Source organism: Podarcis filfolensis (genome assembly GCF_964270895.1).
Source record: "Podarcis filfolensis genome assembly, chromosome: Z".
Lineage (NCBI taxonomy): Eukaryota > Metazoa > Chordata > Lepidosauria > Squamata > Lacertidae > Podarcis > Podarcis filfolensis.
Genome location: NC_139617.1, coordinates 9,302,388 through 9,324,696, shown reverse-complemented (window position 1 = coordinate 9,324,696; position 22,309 = coordinate 9,302,388). Strand labels below are relative to the sequence as shown.

The following is a 22,309-nucleotide window of genomic DNA, read 5'->3' as shown; positions in this document are numbered from 1 at the left end:
ATGCAACCCCCAGGAGGCTGTTGAACTGGGCCACATGCATCTTGCTTGTGTGCTGTGCTTCCTATAAGCAGTGGAGAGGGTTGCCCGGTTTTTGTCCTTGCAATCGCCACGTGCATAGGGTTATGCCTGCTATGCGGATCCGTCCAAAGGCGTCACCAGCCCATCGGCACAGCAACCTACGCTTGTGTTAGTCATTTGTAGCAGATTGATGGCCTGTAATAGGGCGTGGGTTGGGGAGGGGTAGGAACCTGTCCTTTTCTAATGGACAAACTCTCTTCTATGCCTGGAAGCAATTGATACCCACCACAGGCTGCCAGGCAAGTGGGCATTTGCAAGGCTGATGAGACTGACCCAGAGCATGAGCCTTAATAAAGCAACCGTTTATCTCAGGTAACATAATGATCACAAATGCATTATACACATACATATGCACATGTACAGACACACTTGCTAGCGTCCCTTTTTGGCTTTGGGGGATACCTAGCTATGATATTTTACTCCGCGCTTTTGAAACTTTAATGAGCTTGCCTGTTGGTGTGAGGCCAGGATCTTAGAGTTTGCAGTTTGTTTTATATTGAATAGTGCCAAAGGGGATGTAGAAAGAATAATTTAGCTGGAAGCACTGTAGCTAGCTTTGACTCACGGAGATTCCCTCCCCCCTTTGCTTTATGACTAATATTGCAGTTAGAAACTGTGTTTTTATCTGGTGAAAGGCGGTAATCCGGTAATCAGTGCAAATGCTTTCTGCCAAAATTCATACCCTTTATATTAATATAGGATATTCACTTCTGGGACTTAAAGAAAATAACATCACATCTTTTAACTATTCCCTCTGCACAATTTTTTCATTGATAAGTATGTTGTGTGAGACAGAGTCAGTGTCTAGGCCTGAGGTTGTGGGGAATCCCATTATTTCTGAGCTTGCTGTCTGGGGGCTGACAGGAGTTGGAACCCAAAATCTGGAGGCTCATATTTCTCCCCACCTCTGGTTCTTGGATTGTTTTATTGATGTTTAATATGCTGTAAACCGCTTTGAGATTTTTCTTAAAAATATAAAGTGGTATAGAAATGAAAATAAAAGAAAGAAAGAAAGAAAGAAAGAAAGAAAGAAAGAAAGAAAGAAAGAAAGACGTTGACCGCCAGATCAGATGCTGTTGTGGGATGATGGCAATGCCTCCCCTGGTTCCAGCTGTCATGCTGGAGGTGGGGGGTTTCCCCCCCTCCCCCGGGCTTGGGTAAACCCTGTTCGGCTTCACCCGGGAAGTGGATCAAGGCTTGCATGCCTATTTGGCCAATGGCAGGTAGGAGTCTAGGGCTTGCCAATCAGAAGGTCAGCGGTTCGAATCCCCGCGACGGGGGTGAGCTCCCGTTGCTTGGTCCCTGCTCCTGCCAACCTAGCAGTTCAAAAGCAGCACGTCAATGTGCAAGTAGATAAATAGGTATGGTGGGAAGGTAAACAGCGTTTCCGTGCGCTGCTCTGGTTCGCCAGAAGCGGCTTAGTCATGCTGGCCACATGACGTGGAAAAACTGTCTGCAGACAAACATCGGCTCCCTCGGCCTATAAAGCAAGATGAGCGCCGCAACCCTAGAGTTGTTCGCGACTGGACTTAACTGTCAGGGGTCCTTTACCTTTAGGCGGGCTGCAACACCAGCAGATTGTAATTTTTATTTTAATATTATCCTTTGTTACCTTAATTTTCTGTGTGCAATGCAAATGTTACTATGGTTAGATTTTAAATTTTTTTTAAATGTATAATTTCAAGTTTCAAGGTGTCTTATTTACAACATCTTTCTCTACTAGGACATAGGCAGAAATATCGGTACATAAAAAGAACGCAAATTTGTCGCTGCATCTTTCTGTTTGTTTACTTAAAGAAGGTAGATTTCCAGGGGGGCACTGAGTAATTTCTTTCTTTCTTTCTGAAAAAGGGGCGGTAGACCAAATAAGATTGGGAGCCTCTGGGATAAACTAAAGAGTACAGGATAAACTATTGATTGATGTGGACAAGTTTGACCTCTGCGCCAGCAAATCAGGATAGATTGCTCAATGAACAGCTTGCCTGGCAAACCCAGCACCATGCCATTTTCAATCATTCGTTGACCAGGCAAACAGGAAAGTTTTTGTCAACTTTAATTGGTTTTCCTCCCCTTGCTGAAGCAGGCATGTGTGAGGGAAAGAGGCAGTGCATAAGTTTGCGAGGTAATTTGCAAGCCGCCTTTTCATGCTGACGAAATGTCGCCCCTCTTGATTTGATACAGAGCATGTTTTGGTGTTTCAAGAACACTTCCTTTTCCCGAGACGTTGCCGTAAGAAGCTGCCTTTGGGAGTTCTGCATTCTGAGAAACGTGGACTAGTACCACTGCCCTATAGTATGATCATTATGGGAACTGGGCAACGGGAATAGATTAGAAGGTGTTCTGATAAAAGAAGTCTCTGCGAAGATGGAGGCAGCTGCAAAACGCGCCTGGCGAGATGAATAATTCAGCAAGGAAGCGTTCTTCCAATGAATCTAGATGTAATCCGTAATGTCGCGGTTAAGGGCTCTGAAGTGGAGGGGAAGATTAGATTACACATGCAGGAAAAGCAATAGTTCTAGTTTTCGGACTGCAAGCGTTATCTCTCTCCCTCCCTGAAATGAAATTCAAATCTGGTTCTGTGTTTGAGGAGCGCGTTCCTCTAATGCTGGGCACCCTCACCTGCTGCTAGGCCCCCTTAGGTTTATCTGGCAATGACAGATTTGAGCAATGCAACAAGCCAAGCTAGTAGATTACATTAGAGCCAGAGTTGGTACCTGGCTTTGCTGGGCAACCTCCAATGGCTCCTCCACAACCTACTGCTGATGACTACCTAGCATTCTGAGCAATGCTGGGACGAATTTCCCACAATCCCCTGGAGTGATGCTATGTCAGGTCACTTGGAGAGTCAGCTGGCTGGAGCCCTGGCAACCCCGTCCAGCGATACGAAGTTCTGACGCCGTCCCGGATGAGGTCTGTCTGCTTGACTCAACTTATTGATCCCTCTGTGTGGGTGTTTCATCCCTTATCAAACGTTTAAGAGAGCCGCAGATTCGTTTTAGCAACTAATGGCTATTCTAAAATGTTAAGGAATTGATCTGTGGTTCCTGTGCATCGTTGTGGGGTGAAGGGGGGGGGGAGTTCATTTTGCAGCTCCCTCCTTTTAGCAAGCCAGTTTTGGGCTTCATTGTGTGCTGCGTGCATCTTGGCATGAGCAGCAGGAAGTGGTGGGGGAGAATCGGTTGAGAAAAGATGCTCTCACCCATAACCCCCTCGCACTACGAGTTCGGGCTCATCCAGTGTACCTGGTCATTGGTTAGTTCAGGGTAGGCAAAATGTTAGTGCTCCTTTCACAGAATTCTGCAGAATTCAATGCCACAAGGGCAGGTCACTCCAGATCTGTTAGTCATGTTGACTACATGCAACCTCCCTTTTCAGAGACGGACGTTGAACTTGGTTGCTTATAGCCTTCCTAAAGGCACCTGGTTGGCAGCTGTAGGACAGGAACCATGGACTGAATAGACCTTTGATCCAGCACAGGAGGAGGGTTTTCTTCTTCTTCTTACGTTCCTGTGATCTGTAATTTGAAGGCCAACTATGTGGCAATGAAATGTAGGGAACAATCCATGCTGGCTGGTTAAGCAACAGTTGGTTCCTGATTTGCATTTCAGCAGACTCATGGTGTCGTCAAGTTGAACACTTGGGGTTTTAGGATTTCCTCTTGTGTAACGCACCATGGAAGCTGGTCCATTAATAGGGTACTGCCCCACCAATCTCAGCCTGCTCTCAGCCAGACTCACTTGCCTTCCTTCTTACATCCAACCAACCAGTAAGGGGGTGGCTCTGTCCATCATTAGCTCTGGCTATACCTATGGTTGGTCTTCCTGCTTTCCACTCTAGAAGTCCTAATGGGCCCCAGCTGCCAGTGGTAATTCAACACTGCTCTTGGTATCCAGAGAGACAACGGAGTGCGCCTCTGAGGGGTGAATTCAAATTGCTGCATTTGCAGCACCGAAATGACGCCTCTGGGATGCGAGCCTGGGCAGTGTGTATGGACATCCTGACACTGATGTGGTCCAAAGGAAAGCAGAGCAAGGTGTTTGGCTGGAATAGTTGTCAGAAGGTGTACAAAGCACCATTGGTAATACACACATGGAATCATGCAATGCAATGCTGACCATTATACTGGTTCAGAATCCTGAAAAGGCCTCTTAAAAAGCTTGAATGAATTTTGGGAGAGTTGGTTGCAAGTGGGTTTTCGTGAATTTCACAAGTTGGAAAAATGGCAACATGGGGGGCAGAATGCCATTAACTTTTTTGTTTATGGACCAATTTTTAAAATGTAAACTCTTCAGTAATCTTAGTGAAGGTGGCTACAAAATGTGATATGACAACCTATGGCAGATAGGTGTGATTGCACGCAGTAACCAAAATTGGTGGCCATGTTCCAACTTGGCCACCAAGATAATAAGAACAAAAAATGCAGCCCAATGTTTTGGGATTCAGCACACTTTTTTTTTCATTAGAAATGCCCACTTGCAACTTATTCTCCCTTCCCCTCTGGTAAAAAAAAGTTTTTACCTTCTTCAAATTGGGGAGAACGGTCTAGTCCAGTGTTTCCGAAACTTGGGTCTCCAGCTGTTTTGGGACTACAACTCCCATCATCCCTAGCTAGCAGGACCCAGTGGTCAAGGATGATGGGGATTGTAGTCCCCAAACAGCTGGAGATCCAAGTTGTGGAAACCCTGTTCTACTCTATACTCCAGTCCTTGAAAGCCAGGGAATGCAAATACAGCCAGGACACCCGTGATTCCCACCCTCCCTAGCTATAGCTGTATATGTATCTATAGATAATACCTACCTTGCTGTTTATTTTTTTTTTTTAAAGTAATTTTTTATTAAAGGTTTTTATAACAATAACAAACATATAACAAATACATAAACAGACAAAAACAGAAACAAAACAAAAAACATGTACCATTTCATATCTTAATTTCTTATACCTTTCTTCCCCGACTTCCTCATGCCTCCCTTTTCTGTATTCCAAATTCTTATCAATTACTCAGCAAATCTTCCCTTATTTTAATTTAAATTTAATCTAATCTTCCTTATTCTCCTTGTCTTAACCCTTGCTAATAGTAACCATTTACTTTCCAGTCCAACATCATTCTAACTTTCATTAATTTTATAGAATTTCTTTAAATAGTCCTTGAACTTTTTCCATTCTTCTTGCGCTGCTTCTCTTCCCTGGTTTCGGATTCTGCTCGTCATTTCTGCCAGGCCCATATAGTCTATCACCTTCATCTGCCATTCTTCCAGTGTGGGTAGTTCTTGTGTCTTCCAGTACTTCGCAATAAGCATTCTAGCTGCTGTTGTAGCGTACAAAAAGAAAGTTATATCCATCTTTAACACCCCCTGTCCGACAATACCCAAGAGAAAGGCCTCTGGTTTCTTAGGGAAAGTATATTTAAATACCTTTTTAAGTTCATTATAGATCATTTCCCAGAATGCCTTAATCTTCGGGCACGTCCACCAAAGGTGAAAAAATGTACCCTCCTTTTCTTTACATTTCCAACATTTATTATCAGGCAAATGGTAAATCTTTGCAAGCTTGCTGTTTAACCTTCTTCCAGTACCGTTGTTCCCTAGCCCAGTCCCAAAGCTGGCCCTATGTACCACTCAGCTGCCATCTTCCTTGCTCCAGAGTATACATCATTCTCTGGACCATATGGAAGGCAAAACCCGGCCTCTAACAGACGTTGCAAACCATACCTTGTACAGTGGTACCTCTTGTTGTGAACGGGATCTGTTCCGGAGGCCCGTTCGCAACATGAAAAGCCCGCAACCTGAAGCGCTGTATCTGCGCAGGTGCGCGGTGCGATTTGGCGCTTGTGCGCATGCGTGAGCGGCAAAACCCGGAAGTAACCCTTTCTGGTACTTCTGGGTCGTCGTGGGACGCAACCTGAAAAAACGTAACATGAAGCAAACGTAACATGAGGTATGACTGTATATATTGTGTTCTCAAGCTTTGTCCTATTTCCCACAGGCATCCTGGTGGGGACCCTGGATGCAGTTTTGGACTCTACGTCAAAAGTTGCCCCTTTTCGCATCCTGCACCAGACACCAGATTCTCAAGTCTACTGGTCTATTGCATGTGGTGAGTACATACAATTAGAACTGAGCCGAGCTCAGCAGGATGGCAGTGATAACTTGGGGTGCCTTGTCATTGTGGGGAAGAAATGCTGCCTGATACAGAACCAAGACTTCACTTAGTTTAGCATGGGGGAGGTGGGGGGAGGTAGGGGGACATCAAACCTTTGGGTCAGATCAGGGTTCCCATCACTTCCCCCCGGTTCTTTGGGAAGGAGGGTAGTTCAGTGGTAGAGAACATGCTTTGCATGCAGAAGGACCCAGGATCAGTCCCTGGCCTCATCAGTTAAAAGGGTCAGGAGGCAAATGATGTGGAAAGACCTCTTCCTGAGACTGTGGAGAGCTACTGCCAGCCAGAACAGGCAGTATGGAGCTAGATGGACCAAATAATCTCAGGCTCTATTTGCGCTATTATGTTTAAAGCACCACAATACCACTTTTTAAACAGTCGTAGCTCCCCCCCAAAGAATTCTGGGAACTGTAATTTGCTAAGGTAGGCTGAGAATTGTGAGGAGACACCCCCCCCATTCCCCTCACAGAGCTACAGTTCCCAGGGAAGAAGGCTTGGCTGTTAAACCGCTCTGGGAATTGCAGCTCTGTGAGGCATAGCTGTCAACGTTTCCCTTTTCTTGCGAGGAATCCTATTCAGAATAAGGGAATTTCCCTTTACAAAAGGGAAAAGTTGACAGCTATGCTGTGAGGGGAATAGGGGATCTCCTCACAATTCTTAGCACCCTGGACAAGCTACATCTGCATGGATTGTTTGTGGAACCCATGGCCGTTTGAAGCGGTAGCATGGTGCTTTAAATCTGTAGCGCAAATGAGGGCTAAACGCAGCTTCCTATGCTCCCTTTACAACTGTTTGCATGTGCTTCTCTTGGATTCAGCGTGAAGCTATGGATAGGGTCCTCCAAGCCATCCATGCCCCCCCCCCCGCACCGTATCCCCTCCATGAGAAAACCAGGTGCTATTATATTAAGTGCAATGCTTGCCTTGCTGACACTTGAATCTTGTGTGCTCTGGAACCTCATGCAGATAATTGTTCAGTGACTCCAAGAAAGCACACACAAAGGAGAGAGAGAGAGAGAGAGAGAGAGAGAAATCCGTTTTATTGTTTTTTTTGTTCAGAAGCACAGCGAGAATCATGTTTGTCTTCCTGCAGTACCTGGGAGCTGTTTACCAAAGGACGTGTCACCCTAAAGCCAATGAGAAATTGTTTTCTGAAGCTCATCCTCAAGTCCTCTTAATAGGTTCTCCATCCCTGATGTAAGGCCTGCTTGCACTATACATTTAAAGCAGCATCATACCAGTTTTAGCAGTCATGGCTTCTGCTAAAGAATTATGGGAACTGTAGTGCTGAGAGGTGTTAAGAGACCCACCCCCCCAATTCTTCTCTTAGAGTTCCAATCGCCAGAGTTCCTTGGGAAGAGGGAATGACTGTGAAACCACCCTGGGAATTGTCACTGTGAGGGGTATAGGTGGTCTCCTAACAACTCTCAGCACCCTTAGGAAACTATAACTCCCAGAATTAATTTAGGGAATCCATGACTGCTGAAAGTTATATGATACTGCTTTAAATGCATAGTACAGATGGGGCCCTTGATGATACTCAGCAAGACAAACATTTGATTTGCTGTAAGGCAGCCCCCTGTGATCATAAGCCTATTTTCAACTCAATTTCAATTACTTCTGATTCTCCCCCAAGTCCCTTTTCTTGGGGCAACTGCACTAAAAAAGACAGAAGGGCTAATAGAGAATAATATCAGCAGAATACTCAGTGCTCTTTTTTCTCACTTTGCAACAAGATAGGAGTTTGTCGCTGGGGGGAAAAAGGGGGAACTCTTGTTTACCCAGCTGGTGGAGGATCTTCTAGTGTACCCAGTGAAGTTTATTTAATACTAGTTAATGTTTTCTATCAGGAGCCAGCAGAGAAGAAATAACAGCGCACTGGGACTGGCTAGAGCAGAATGTGATGACGACTCTCTCTGTGTTCGATTCCAGTGAGGACATCACCAGCTTTGTGCATGGGAAGATCAGAGTACGTTAGAAGCTGGTTCGAAGCAACTTTGGGACTCCTGCACCCAGTATTAGGGCTGGGTGATATATCGTCCAAAACGACTTTAAAATCCACACCGTGATAACAGTTTCATAATTTTTGACCGGGCAATATATTTCAAATCATGATGTGTGTGCGTGTGTGCTATGCAAAAATCACAGTGTGGGGAAAACCATGAAGCCAGCCGATGCTTCTCTTGATTCCTGCAACACCTGTTAACTCTGCTGGCTTAGCTCTCCCCTGCCTCATGGAGGGGGCAGCGGCACCAGCAAAAATCACAATATGGGGGCGGGGGACAGTGAAGCCAAACAGTGCCTCTACATAGCTCCCTCCTTATTCTAGACATTGTAATATATTGGTGGATCACGATGTTTTGTTGGTGATATATCAAGATGTTGAAAACCAGATGTCTACCCAGCATCCAGGGGCCATGGTGGAATGCAGAAAAGTTGCAGAGGGGAGGGTGTTGAAAGGCTCTGGGACTGAATCTGGACCTCTAGGCCTTGCTGCCTGGCCCTCAAAACCCTCCCTATGCTGCACCCCTAACTGGACCTGAGCTTTTCTGCTCTGACAACACTTCTGGGTACAGGATAGAGAAGCTATACAAGGGGGTTCTGAAATAAGCCTACTGCCCATACTTGTTGCTCTGCCTGCTGTTGCCTCTGGCCCCATCACAAAGCAGTGGCCCGAGGCTCTTGGCTTCAGGGGAGTGACTTGGGTAGATTACCTGGCAATCATCACCTCATTCACCTTTTTTTCCTAGGGTTTGATTGCCGAAGAAGGAAAAGGGTCCTTAATAAGAGAGGAGGATCCCGAGAAGTTCCGTGAGGCTCACCTGAAGTTCGGGAAGTGTTTCGGGCTACCTGAACAAGAGAAGCTGGTGACGTACTACTCATGCAGCTACTGGAGAGGCCGGGTGCCCTGCCAAGGATGGCTGTATCTCAGCACCAACTTTCTGAGCTTTTACTCCTTCCTACTGGGAGCTGAAAGTAAGTGGAGTCCTGCCGTTCGCCGTGATTCCCTTTCAAAATGAGCTTTATGTCTGAAGCTACCAGTGGATTAATTAATATTTATCTTTAAAAGACAACTGTCTATCAAAAAACATAACATAAAGATAAAGGGAAGTACAGTGGTACCTTGGTTCTCAAACTTAATCCGTTTCGGAAGTCTATTCCAAAACCAAAGCGTTCCAAAACCAAGGCACACTTTCCCATGGAAAGTAATGCAAAACAGATTAATCTGTTCCAGGCTTTTAAAAACAACCCCTAAAACAGCAATTTAACATGAATTTTACTATCTAACGAGATCATTGATCCATAAAATGAAAGCAATAATCAATGTTCTGAACTCTAAAATAAATAAGACAGCATTGTAGATGATAAAAATTAAAATTAATTTTTTTCTTACCTGCACTGATTATAGTCATTGTTTGGATGGGGGGCTTTTATCCATTTCCACAGTCACACAATCAATCAATCAATCAATCATAAAATGAAGAACAAGCCACAGACACAAAAATGAAAAAGCCACACAAACAAAAACACAAAAAATAGCAAAAAGAAAAGCACCAAATATCACCTCAGAACACTGCAATCAGAAATGGAATGCTTTAATTACGATGAGAGGGGAGGCATTCAAATTTGCTGCTTAAGGGTAAAATGGGAATAAAAAAGCCTTAATTTCTATGCGGGGGACTCAAATTTGCTGTGCAACAGTAAAAACGGAAGCTCAGGAGCACGTTTGGCTTCTGGGACAAAGTTCGAAAACTGGAACACCTGGATTTGCAGTGTTCGGGTTCTGAGTTGTTCAGGAACTAAGCTGTTTGAAAACCGAGTTACCACTGTAACTGCTTTCTTAAGAATGCAGAAACTGCCTTCTTGACATTGGACCTGCTATTGTAACTCGCTGAAGGTTTGAGACCCATTGGATACCCTCATCTGGGTTAGCCAGCCAGTCAAAGCTGTTTCCACATGCCCATTAGGTCTCTGCATTTGAAGCAGAGCTTTTCATTGTGGTTGCCCCGTCTTGTGGGACAGCCTCCCTGTTGAGATACAACAGGTACCCCACTCCTTGTAGTTTCTGGAAACATATAGAGACATATTTGTCCTGACAACCTTCTCCAGCTGCTGAATCTATGTCCTGGATATTTGTGCTGTCCTTAAATCTGTTTTCTAGAAGCTATTTTTGGGACGCGGGTGGCGCTGTGGGTTAAACCACAGAGCCTAGGACTTGCCGATCAGAAGGTCAGCGATTTGAATCCCCATAATGGGGTGAGCTCCTGTTGCTCGGTCCCTGCTCCTGCCAACCTAGAAGTTCGAAAGCCCGTCAAAGTGCAAATAGATAAATAGGTACTGCTCTGGCGGGAAGGTAAACGGCGTTTCCGTGTGCTGCTCTGGTTTGCCAGAAGCGGCTTAGTCATGCTGGCCACATGACCCGGAAGCTGTACGCCGGCTCCCTCGGCCAATAAAGCGAGATGAGTGCTGCAACCCGAGAGTCAACCACGACTGGACCTAATGATCCCCTTACCCTTTACCTTTAATAAACCCCTAAGGGGTCCCTTTACCTTTAATAATAATAATAATAAATTTTATTTATATCCCGCCCTCCCCAGACGAAGCTGGGCTCAGGGCGGCTAACAACAATAAAACAGTACAAAAGTACAGCACAAACAACACTCTAAAACCATTCATTATAAAATTCAAATCAAGCCACTGGCAGCCATTGGGCCAGAGCTCCGCGAAGATTACCGAGGGAGGGAGTCAGGCTGTGCCCTGGCCAAAGGCCTGGTGGAACAGCTCTGTCTTGCAGGCCCTGCGGAAAGATGTCAAGTCCCACAGGGCCCTAGTCTCTTGTGACAGAGTGTTCCACCAGATCGGAGCCACAGCCGAAAAAGCCCTGGCTCTAGTTGAGGCCAGCCTAACCTCTCTGTGGCCTGGGACCTTCAGGATGTTTTTATTTGCAGACCGTAAGTTCCTCTGTGGGACATACCAGGAGAGGCGGTCCCGTAGGTACGAGGGTCCTAGGCCGTATAGGGCTTTAAAGGTTAAAACCAGCACCTTAAACCTGATCCTGTACTCCACCGGGAGCCAGTGCAGCTGGTATAGCACCGGGTGAATGTGATCTCACAGCGAAGACCCTGTAAGGAGTCTCGCTGCAGCATTCTGCACCCGCTGGAGTTTCTGGGTCAGTCTCAAGGGCAGCCCCACGTAGAGCAAGTTACAATAATCCAGTCTGGAGGTGACCGTCATGTGGATCACAGTGACTAGGTCAGGGCGAGAGAGGTAAGGAGCCAACTGCTTAGCTTGGCGGAGACGGAAAAATGCCGCCTTTGTTATAGCTGTAATCTGCGCCTCCATGGAAAGGGAGGTGTCGAAGATTACACTCAAACTCTTAACGGACGGTGCTGGCACTAATTGCGCCCCCGCAAGAGATGGGAGTTGCCCCCTCAATCCCATATCGTCCCGTCCCAGCCACAGGACCTCTGTCTTCGAAGGATTTAGCTTCAACCGGCACCCACGTACCCATCCAGCCACAGCTTCCAAACATCTGGTCAGTGTGTCTGGGGCCGAGTCAGGATGGCCATCCATCAACAGATAGAGTTGGGTGTCATCAGCATACTGATGACAGCCCAGCCCAAAACTCCGGACAAGCTGGGCGAGGGGGCGCATAAAGATGTTAAAAAGTATCAGGGAGAGTATCGCACCCTGAGGTACTCCACACACCAAGGAGTGGCGCGATGACAATTCCCCCCCAAGCGCCACCCTCTGTCCCCGACCAGAGAGAAACGAGCGCAGCCATTGAAGGACTTACCTTAGAAGCTATTTTAAAATCTCATCAACTATGAGAGTGTATGTTGCCCATAGAAAACAATGGAGAAATCAAAATTGGATTGGAGAAATCAGTATGTCCACCCCCAAACTCCTAAAAACAGCCCAATGAGGATTGGGCATTTTCAGTGAGACTGGAATGCCGAATGAACATTGTTGAGGAAGAGGGATTGATCTGTGAATTGTAGCTCTGGGAAGGGAATGGAGGGTCTCCTGTCAACTCTCAGCACCCTTGAGAAACTACAGCTTCCAGAATTCTTTGGGAGAAACTATGACTGTTCGAAGTGGCATCATCGTCCTTCAAATGTATGGTCTGAATGTGGCCAGAAACACCAGGCTGTCAAAGCTGGACGTGTAGCGCTTAAAAGAGGAAATTTAATGCTGTTATGTTTTAAGACTAATGTGAAGCAGTGGTATCTTTCTGTGGAAACACAAAGTATTTCATGGGATGCTCCCTTTAGGGTCGAAGGAAAATAGCTGGCCACCGTGAAGCCGAAAGGCATGAACATATTTCTTTTGTTCCCACCTGCAGTAAAACTTGTCCTATCCTGGGATGAAATCTCAGTGCTCGAAAAGTCGTCCAACGTCATCCTGACAGAGAGCATCCACGTCTGCTCCCGGGGGGAGGACCACTATTTTTCCATGTTCCTGCACATCACTGAAACGTTCCTTCTCATGGAGCAGCTGGCTCTGTATGCTGTTCGAAGACTCTTTGACAAGGAGACGTTCGATAATGATCCCGTCCTCCATGATCCCCTGCAAATCACTAAGAGGTAATGTGTGTGTGTGTGTGTGTGTGTGTGTGTGTGTGTGTGTGTATTATAATAATGAAAAAGACCTTCTGCTTCTGCTCGCTTCTAAAGCTGAGCTGGGGATGATATTCTAGTAAGGGGCTGCAACTCATTGGCAGAGCATCTGCTTCGTGAGCAGAAGGTGTTGGGTTCAATCCCCAGCATCTTCAGGTAGGTCTGGGATAGACGCCCTGCCTGAAACCCTACACTGCCAGCCTGTGTAGACCATATCAGCTAGATCAGTGCTTCCCAAATTTGGGTCTCCAGCTGTTTTTGGACTACACCTCCCATCATCCCTATCTAACAGCACCAGTGGTCAAGGATGGTGGGAATTGTAGTCCAAAAAACAGACCCAAGTTTGGGAAATACTGAGTTGTCTGACACTGCATAAAACAGTGTCATGTGATCTTCCTATGATGGTGATTTTATATTATTTTTGTACACTACCTAGAGATTTACAGGCATTCCACACACACACACACACTCTGACGTGACTTCTATTCGAGTGCAACCACATATATGTGTAGCGGGGTAATAAATGGAATCATACCAGGGTATGGCAGGAGAGCTAGAGAGCCCTTGTGGCTCACGAGGAGACCCTCCCTGGAGCTCAGAAGAGGACTTCATTGAGGGCGAAGGAAGGCCCGAAGAGTCCAGAGGCTCAGTGGGGCTTTGTTTAGGCCACTTAGCCTCCCCACCTAACTTAATTCTGTCCAGATGTGTAATTTTATTATGTAGGGACGTTAGTTTTTAAAAACCTGCCCCCCTGCCCTTGTTTTTTGATCATTTTATTAGGCCTACTGTTTTTGTATAGCCTCTTTTTGGTGGTGTGTTTTTTTTTTTAAATGAATATTTTACAGCATTTTAAAATGCAAACCACTTATAAGTTTGTTTATATTTTTGATTGAACAGTGCATAAATCTCGCTAAACAAAAGCAAAATAAACACAGGTAACTTGGAAAGAACCATGTTTTCTTCCTGCCTCTGTTTTGCAAGGCAAACATAATTAACTCACCACACTTCTTTCTTTACCCCCCCCCTTGTTTTTTCTCCTCCCCAGAGGGCTTGAGAGCAGAGCCCACAGTGAGCAGTTTAATGCCTTCTTCAGGCTGCCGAAGGAGGAGTGTCTGCGGGAAGTGCACGAGTGTTTCTTATGGGTGCCTTTCAGCCACTACAATACTCTGGGGAAAATGTGCATCTCGGAGAACTACGTCTGCTTTGCCAGCCAGGATGGTTGCCTGTGCTGCGTAATCATCCCTCTGAGAGAGGTGAGTCAGGTGGGAGCCAAGGCTAACTTAAGTCTGCCTCCCCTTCTAGAATCAAAGCAACTGCAGTCTAGCGAACATCCAAGTCGAGGGGCTTGTTACTGGGTTTAACTGCTTTTTTTCATCTTATTGTTTTACCAGAAGTTGTGATATTATTACTATTTTAATGCTAGGATCTTAACAACACTTTTGCAGTCCTTTTGAAATTGTTGGCAGCCAGGTGGAGACGCACTCAGTAAATCAGACTGGTACTTTCTGGCTCTGGGTGCCAGATGGCCCCATCCTGGTGCCCCTCCAAAAGACAAAAGAATAGTAGAATTGTAAGGGACCACAAGGGGACGCGGGTGGCGCTGTGGGTTAAACCACAGAGCCTAGGACTTGCTGATCAGAAGGACGGCGGTTCGAATCCCCTCAACAGGGTGAGCTCCTGTCGCTCGGTCCCTGCTCCTGCCAACCTAGCACTTCGAAAGCACGTCAAAGTGCAAGTAGATAAATAGGTACCACTCCGGTGGGAAGGTAAACGGCGTTTCTGTGCGCTGCTCTGGTTCGCCAGAAGCGGCTTAGTCATGCTGGCCACATGACCCGGAAGCTGTCTGCGGACAAATGCCGTCTCTCTCGGCCTATAGAGCGAGATGACCCAAGAGTCGGTCACGACTGGACCTAATGGTCAGGGGTCCCTTACCTTTTAAGGGACCACAAGAGCCATCTAGTCTAACCCCTTACAATGTAGGACTCTTTTGCCCAACGTGGGGCTTGAACCCGCGACCTTGGGATTAAGAGTCTCATGCTCTACCGACTGAGCTATGTTCGAGTATGGCTACAAGCAGCAAGCCGGCAACTTACATGAGGGCTATATTCCGGGGATCGTGCCTAAAGCCAAATCCATGTATTATCAAAACATTGGATTCAATGGCGGGTGGGATTGCCGAAGTCTTTTTTCCCGTCCCCTTTCCGCTCCCTATTTATTTTATTTTAATTTTTTTGCCAAGCACGTAAAGCTGAATGTGCACAAGTCAAATGTGCTCGTGAGTTGTGGGTTTACACTCTATACATTTAAAGCATATCTCGCCCCTGGCAAAGACACCTGGGAAGTGTAGTTCACCCCACAGAGAGCTACAGCTCCTATCACCCTTAACAAACTACATCTCCCAGGATTCATTGGGGGAAGCCATGGTTGTTTAAAGCGGTATGATTCTGATGTGAAAGCAAAATTAAAAGAGGGCAAACCTCCTGGACTCAGCTGTAGTGTAGGCCCTAGCTGTCCTCGGAGTGAATGAGGCTTTTGAAGCCTTAACCGCTTGACCAAATTTAGTGAGAACGAGCCTTGTAAGAGTGGAATTTTACTGCCATCTTTGTGCATGCAAACACTTGCAGGTTGTATCAGTCGAGGTGTCTGATCCTGGTAGCAAAGCTGTCAGCATCGCTACCAGAGGGAAGAGAGCCTTCCGTTTCTCCGAAGTGCGGGATTTTGAACAACTGGTGGTGACACTGAAGAAGAAATGTGATACCACAGCAAGCCAACAGCATAGCATGAGCACAGAGGTAAAGGCTCTGTTTGTCTAATTCATTGCAGGACTCTGGGGTGGGGAGGGCGGTCTTTAATGACAGCTGCGTTCATTGGAGACACTATGCTTTTGAACTCCAGTTGCTGGAAAATGAAGGGGAGGATAGTTTCTCAGACCTTGCTTGTGGGCCTCCCAAAAAATGGGCACCTGGGTTGGCCTCTGTAAGAAGAAGACTCTGGGCTAGTTGGGCCATTGAGCTGATCCAACAGAGTTCTCCTTATGTTCCTTTGAGTCAGGGAAGATCAGAAGGTCGGCAGTTCGAATCCCCGCAACGGGGTGAGCTCCCGTTGCTCGGTCCCTGCTCCTGCCAACCTAGCAGTTCAAAAGCATGTCAAAGTTCAAGTAGATAAATAGGTACCACTCCAGCGGGAAGGTAAACGGCGTTTCCGTGCACTGCTCTGGTTCGCCAGAAGCGGCTTAGTCATGCTGGCCACATGACCTGGAAGCTGTACACCGGCTCCCTCGGCCAATAAAGCGAGATGAGCGCCGCAATCCCAGAGTCGGCCACGACTGGACCTAATGGTCAGGGGTCCCTTTACCTTTACCTTTAGCAAACTTTTGGGGACCAGGCACATGTTTGCAAACTGAAGGAGCTTGTTGTTAGTTCATATACCACCTAATGCCAGAACAGGGGGACTTTTCAGAAGGTTTAGGAGGTCACTCGGAGGTGCGCCTTCTTTTTCTTCTTCTCTTAAAACACAGCTCCTGTCGTAAATGCGCTTTTTGCAGGTTGCTGCTGGCTCGAATGCTGAGCCTCTCACAGACTATTTTGAGGGGCAGCCGATAGCAAGCCACAAAGACAACAGCAAGATGGTTAGTACCGAAGCCCTCATGACCGTCTTCCACCCTCAGGATGCGGAGAATCTGGACGCTAAAATGGTAAGAAGGAAAAGCAGCTCCTGTTGATGGAAATACATCTGTTCCATCCCCCCGCACCCCAACTTGTCGTCTTTGCTTACTTCGCATTGGGTTTTGTTTTATGCACCTAGAGTTCATCGTTCTTGTGCACGTTCCACCCCCTCCCCCAAAATGGGATCTGCAACAAAATGTTGCAGTTGTGGTGTGTTCCTGTTCAGGGAGGCAGCCAGGCAACATCTTCTAGGACACTCCATTCCATCCCACCCAGTGTCCCATCCCTTTCCCCACCCAAGCTGTTCTGTTCCCCCTGAATGTGCTCATGACAGAACGTGCTCCGGGACCGATGGCCATCAAACCTCTGTTTAAAAACCTCCAAGGAAGGAGATCCACCACCTCTCGTGGGAGTCTGTTCCACTGCCAAACAGCTCTTACTGTCAGAAAGTTTTTCTGAATGTTTAGTCGGAATCTCCTTTCTTGCAACTTGAAGCCATTGGTCCATAGCAGGAGAAAACAAGCATTCTCCCTCCTCCATGTGACAGCCTTTAAGATATTTGAAGATAGCGCTCATATCGCCTCTCAGTCTCCTCTTTTCCAGGCTAAACATACCCAGCTCCTTCAAGTGCTCCTCATAAGGCTTAGTTTCCAGACCCTTGATCATCTTTGTTGCCTCCCTCTGCACACGTTCCAGCTTGTCAGCATCCTTCTTAAATTGCGGTGCCCAGAATTGGACACAGTATTCCAAGTGTGGTCTGACTAAGGCAGAATAAAGTGGGACTATAATTCCCTTCAACTGGCCACTCTAATTCTGTCGATCCAGCCTAGAAGAGCATTCGCTTTTTTTGCTGCTGCATCTCACTGTTGCCTCATGTTAAGCTTGTGGTCCAGTAAGACCCCTAGATCTTTTTCACATGTACTGCTAGTACATGATACCTTGCTTTTCTAGTTGAAAGAAAAAATGAAGGAGCAGTCCTGGAACATCCTTTTCGTAGAATGTGGGCGTGGTGTGAGTATGTTTCGGACGAGGAGGACGAGGGACCTGATTGTCAAAGGGATACCCGAGGTGTTACGAGGAGACCTTTGGCTTCTTTTCTCAGGTACTATCGGTTGTGTTCTCATGGCAATGCATTGTTGTTGTTATTATATTGCAGTGTTATTTTATTTATTCAGGTCGTATTCGACCCTTCCTCCCAAAGGAGCCCAGGCTGCAGACATCAAAATGTTAAAACAAAACAATTAAAAATAAAACAAATATAAAAGCAATTAAAACCATCTAAAACCTTTTAAAAGCAACCCCGTACCCTAATTTCAAGGCTGCCATCTATGGGCCCATCAAAAGCCTGGGGTTTATGGGGTTGCCTTTCAATTTTCCCCGAAAGTCAGTAGTGAGGGAGACAGGCTCGCCTCGCCAGGGAGGGCATCCGTACATTGATATCAATAAATATTTCCTGGGCAGCTTACAAACAAAATAGTATTGAAAATACAACATACAAGGTTGCCTCCAAAGTTAAGGAATCAAGTGTTCTTAATACAGTTGTACCTTGGATCCCTTGGTACTCGAACGTTTTGGCTCCCGAATGCCGCAAACCCGAAAGTGAGTGTTCCGGTTTGCGAACGTTCTTTGGCACCCAAACATCTGACGGGGCTTCGAAGGCTTCCGATTGGCTGCATGAGCTTCCTGCAGCCAATTGGAAGCCACGCTTTGGTTTCTGAACGTTTTGGAAGTCGAACGGACTTCCAGAATGGATTCCGTTCGACTTCCAAGGTACTACTGTATTGGATTTTTCTTGCTTTTCGGAAGGTTTTCAGTTATGTTTATTTATCTACATACAGTATTCATTAAAAAAAAAAACAACCACAATGCAGCGAGATTCAGGTAGGTAGCTGTTTTGGTCTGACACAGTCAAAATAAAAAAATTTAAAAAATTAAAAATTGTCCAGTTGCAGTTTGCAACAATTGTCTGTAAAACTGTCCGATAAAAACCATGTAACATACTAAACATTAAGGTATATGTGTGTATATATATATAGGCAATACGTATTTAGACAGAATTTAAGCTTTGCATGGGAGAGAACGATGCTGTCTTCTAAAGGCAGTGGAGGGGATCGAGGTGGGGGCACAGAACGGGCGAAGTATATTTTTAGGTGAGCGAGAAATAAAAATATCAGCATATGCTGATGATAGGAATGCAGGAATTGGGGGGGGGGTGCAAATAGAGGGTGAGCCCCTTGTTTTGGAGGGATGCTTCCCCCCCCCCAAGTACACCAGCCCCCTGGCGCTGCCTGTGTCTCGAGGGGCTGCAGAGCAGTTAATAGTTTGGTGCTAGCCCAGTTAAAGTGGAGGGTTGGAACGATGGGGAAAGAAAAATTGTGTGACCCACGCAGGAGCACTGCATGTCAGGATCCCAGTTTGAGTAGCACTGGCCCTAGGTAGTTTATTCCTAGAAGACTGCTTAAAATGATCCCTGCTGGTGAGCTTTTGCCAACTTAGTGCTGGCCTGTGCTGGCTGGAGCTGATGGGAGTTATAGTTTGGAACGCCTGGAAGGCACCAGGTAGGCAAAGGCTGCATCAAAGGTGGGGAGCAAATCTGTGGGTGCAAATCAGCCTTGAGCCCTTATTCCGACATGGTGGCTGGAATAAGGACACTCGCAGCTTGTTGCAGGGGAAATGCAAATGTCCTCTTCCTGGTTGTTCTGTAACAGTGTGACCTAAACACCTTGGCAGGCGCTGTAAATGACATGGCTACCAACCCTGGCTATTACACCGACATGGTGGAGAGGTCCTTCGGCACCTGCACTTTGGCAACGGATGAAATCGAACGTGATCTGCGCCGCTCCTTGCCCGAGCATCCAGCTTTCCAGAGTGACACAGGCATTTCTGCCCTGAGGAGGGTTCTCACGGCGTACGCCTACAGGAACCCCAAGATTGGATATTGCCAGGTGAGACTTGCCTGTGACCCCGGCCATCCTTGTATAGTCTGCAAACTGCTAACTTTTGTTTTTCTTCTTCTTCTTTTTAAATTGTTTTGTTTGTTCATAGTATATGTACAAGTGGGACCTGGAGAAAAAAGGCTGGCAGCAGAGGTTTTGTTTTGTTTAACAAAAAAAGTATATACTATTTGATTGTGGGGTTTTTTAAAAACCTTCTAAGGGGGTTGCAAAAATATAAAACAGAGCATTAAAATTCCGGGGTGGGGAGGGCAGAAACAGTAGAAAGGTGTATTTGAAGCATTCTAAAGATTATTAAAATCAGCTTAAAAAATAAAACACATGTAACTTCTATATGTCTGGGTAGACTTGCCTAAACAAAAATGTTTCAAGTAGGTGCAGAAAAGACTACAGAGAATGCACCTGCCTGATATCAATCGGCAGGGAGTTCCAGAGTGTGGGCACCACCGCACAAAGGAAAGGTCAATCTCTTGCAAGTGCAGGAGGAGTATTTTGTGGAGCTTGTAATGGTACCAGTTCCACACTGGTTGCACCTGTCCAGGGATGCTATGCCCCTTTCCATTTCATCCTCCTTCCCCCTCGTTTTCTGTTCTCCTCTCTTAACCAGTTACTTAGCATTCTGTGCCAAAAAAGCATGCTCAGTCCCCACCAAGCTGTTTGGGGTACAAAGCACATTTTTATTTTTATTTTTTGCAAACCTTAGAGTTCCCTTAATCCTGTTAGGGATTGTGCTTAGGTTCTCGCTGCTTTTGGCCACGTAAGGAGAATGATTTTTGACACACCCACCTGTCAATCACCTGACATCGCAGTGATGTCGGAATGTAGACACCTGTCAAAGTTGGCCAGTGGTAGGTTGTTGGGAGATAACCTGCTCAGCCCTGCGCACAGTGGGAGGCAGTTGGCGCTGTGGTCTAAACCACTGAGCCTCTTGGGCTTGCAGATCGTAAGGTCAGCAGTTTGAATCCCTGCGACGGGGTGAGTTCCTGTTGCTCTGTTCCAGCTCCTGCCTACCTAGCAATTCAAAAGCATACCAACACAAGTAGATAAATAGGTACCGTTGCATTGGGAAGGTAAACGGCATTCCCATGTACTCTGGCACTCATCACGGTGTCCCACTGTGCCAGAAGCGGCTTAGTCATGCTGGCCAGATGACCTGGAAAGCTGTCTGTGGACAAACCCCGGCTCCCTCGGCCTGAAAGCAAGATGAGCGCCACAACCCCAGAGTCGCCTTTGACTGGACTTAACCGTCCAGGGGTCCCTTTACCTTTACCTACCTTTACAGTGCTTCCCAAACGCTCAAGAATCAGGTGGTTGTTGTGCATTCGGGAAGTGCCACACTCAGGGCTAAGCAGGCTTTGCAAGGAGTAGAATGAGTCCTTGATGTCCTTTTTACGAAATGACGTACATCTCTCTCCCTCCTAACGCTGCTTACTGTGCTCGATAGGCAATGAACATTCTGACATCAGTGCTGCTCCTTTACGCCAAGGAGGAAGAAGCTTTCTGGCTCCTGGTTGCTGTGTGCGAAAGGATGCTGCCCGATTATTTCAACCGCCGAATCATTGGTACTGCTTCACTTTAATGATCGCTTTCGCACATGAAAGGAATAGGCAGGAGAACGTGCTGTGCAGCAAGAATAGATGCCAGCATTTGATTCCCAGTGCATAAGTCCCAATGGCAATAGAGCCTTCCTCTTGGAACGAGCGGTGCTGCAGGCAGTTCATATGGAACAGGTCGCAGAGATAGCAGGGTGCCTGCTTAGGGAAGGGGACCCATGGAGTGCTCCTTGTCCAAGGGGCCTCTCAACATCTGGAGCCAGAACTTCATGTTTGGGTTATAGGAATCTGCCCTATATTGAGCTGAGGCCACTGGCCCATCCAGATAAGTGCTGCTTCCATAGAGTAGCAGTGACTCTTTGGGCGTTTGGACAGTCCCAGTCCTTCCTACCCTCCCTTTCTTCCTTTCTCCCTCCCTTCTTTCCTTCCATTTATAGTGATGCCTTAATTCAAAGGCACCCCATGCAGTTCACAAATAAATAAAATGTACAGTTGGTCCTGTGTTTTGATGGGGAAGAGGACATTCAAACCGGAGCTGGTTCTGTTGTTGAATTTCCTGCCTGCCTCCCATGCTTCTTCCTTCTTACAGGGAAGATTGTGCAGGTTGGCCATGTGCGTGAGGGGAAAAGATAAGCTGAAGTAGGCCCTGCTGTCGATTCTGCTTTCTTCTCTTGCAGGGCTATCATTTTATTGTAGGGCATTTGCAAAAAAAATAAAAAAAATAAGTTGGTATTTCAATCAGCTTAAATACACTTTCCCGAACACAACCCAGTCATTCCCCTTCTCTTAGAATCATAGAATTGGATAGGACCCCGAGAGTCATCGTCCAACCTCCTGCAATGGAGGAATCTCAGCTAAAACATCCATGACAGATGGCCATCCAACCTCCGCTCAAAAACCTCCAAGGAAGGAGAGTCGACCACCTTCTGAGGAACTTGCTGTCAAGCAGCTTTTAGTGTCAGAAAGTTCTTCCTGATGTTTAGTCAGAATCTCCTTCCTTCTAATTTGAATCCATTGCAGGGGAGGAATTTCGTAATATGGTGCCCTGTGCAAGACCAAAATTTGATGCCCCACCCACTCAGCCCTCGCACCACATTCCCAAAGCCAGCTAAGTGAGATACTGGGCTTTGGGAAGAAGGTGTGAGGCTCTGGCAGGGTCCTACCTCCTTCCTAAAGCTGGACAAGTGCTAACTAGGCTTTGGCAAAGAGGCAGGAGGATTCTAGGACCTCTTTTCTGAACTAAGCACTTACTAGGCTTTGGGAAGGAGGCAGGAAGGCACCCT

General features: G+C 46.5%; 1 protein-coding gene across 4 annotated transcripts in view; it reads left to right on the top strand.

The window, feature by feature from the left end:
• Nucleotides 1-22,309, top strand: part of TBC1D8B (TBC1 domain family member 8B) — a 55,273-nt gene that overhangs the window by 5,775 nt on the left and 27,189 nt on the right. For 2 of the 4 annotated variants that reach the window (XM_083595689.1, XM_083595692.1), the window contains exons 2-11: nt 6,062-6,172; nt 8,085-8,203; nt 8,985-9,210; nt 12,581-12,821; nt 13,900-14,107; nt 15,479-15,646; nt 16,399-16,548; nt 17,471-17,621; nt 19,250-19,464; nt 20,918-21,035. In XM_083595689.1, the coding sequence (XP_083451815.1) occupies nt 6,062-6,172; nt 8,085-8,203; nt 8,985-9,210; nt 12,581-12,821; nt 13,900-14,107; nt 15,479-15,646; nt 16,399-16,548; nt 17,471-17,621; nt 19,250-19,464; nt 20,918-21,035 (1,707 nt within the window). The remainder of the gene's footprint in view (nt 1-6,061; nt 6,173-8,084; nt 8,204-8,984; nt 9,211-12,580; nt 12,822-13,899; nt 14,108-15,478; nt 15,647-16,398; nt 16,549-17,470; nt 17,622-19,249; nt 19,465-20,917; nt 21,036-22,309) is intronic. The other 2 variants (XM_083595690.1, XM_083595691.1) reach the window with 1 other exon arrangement.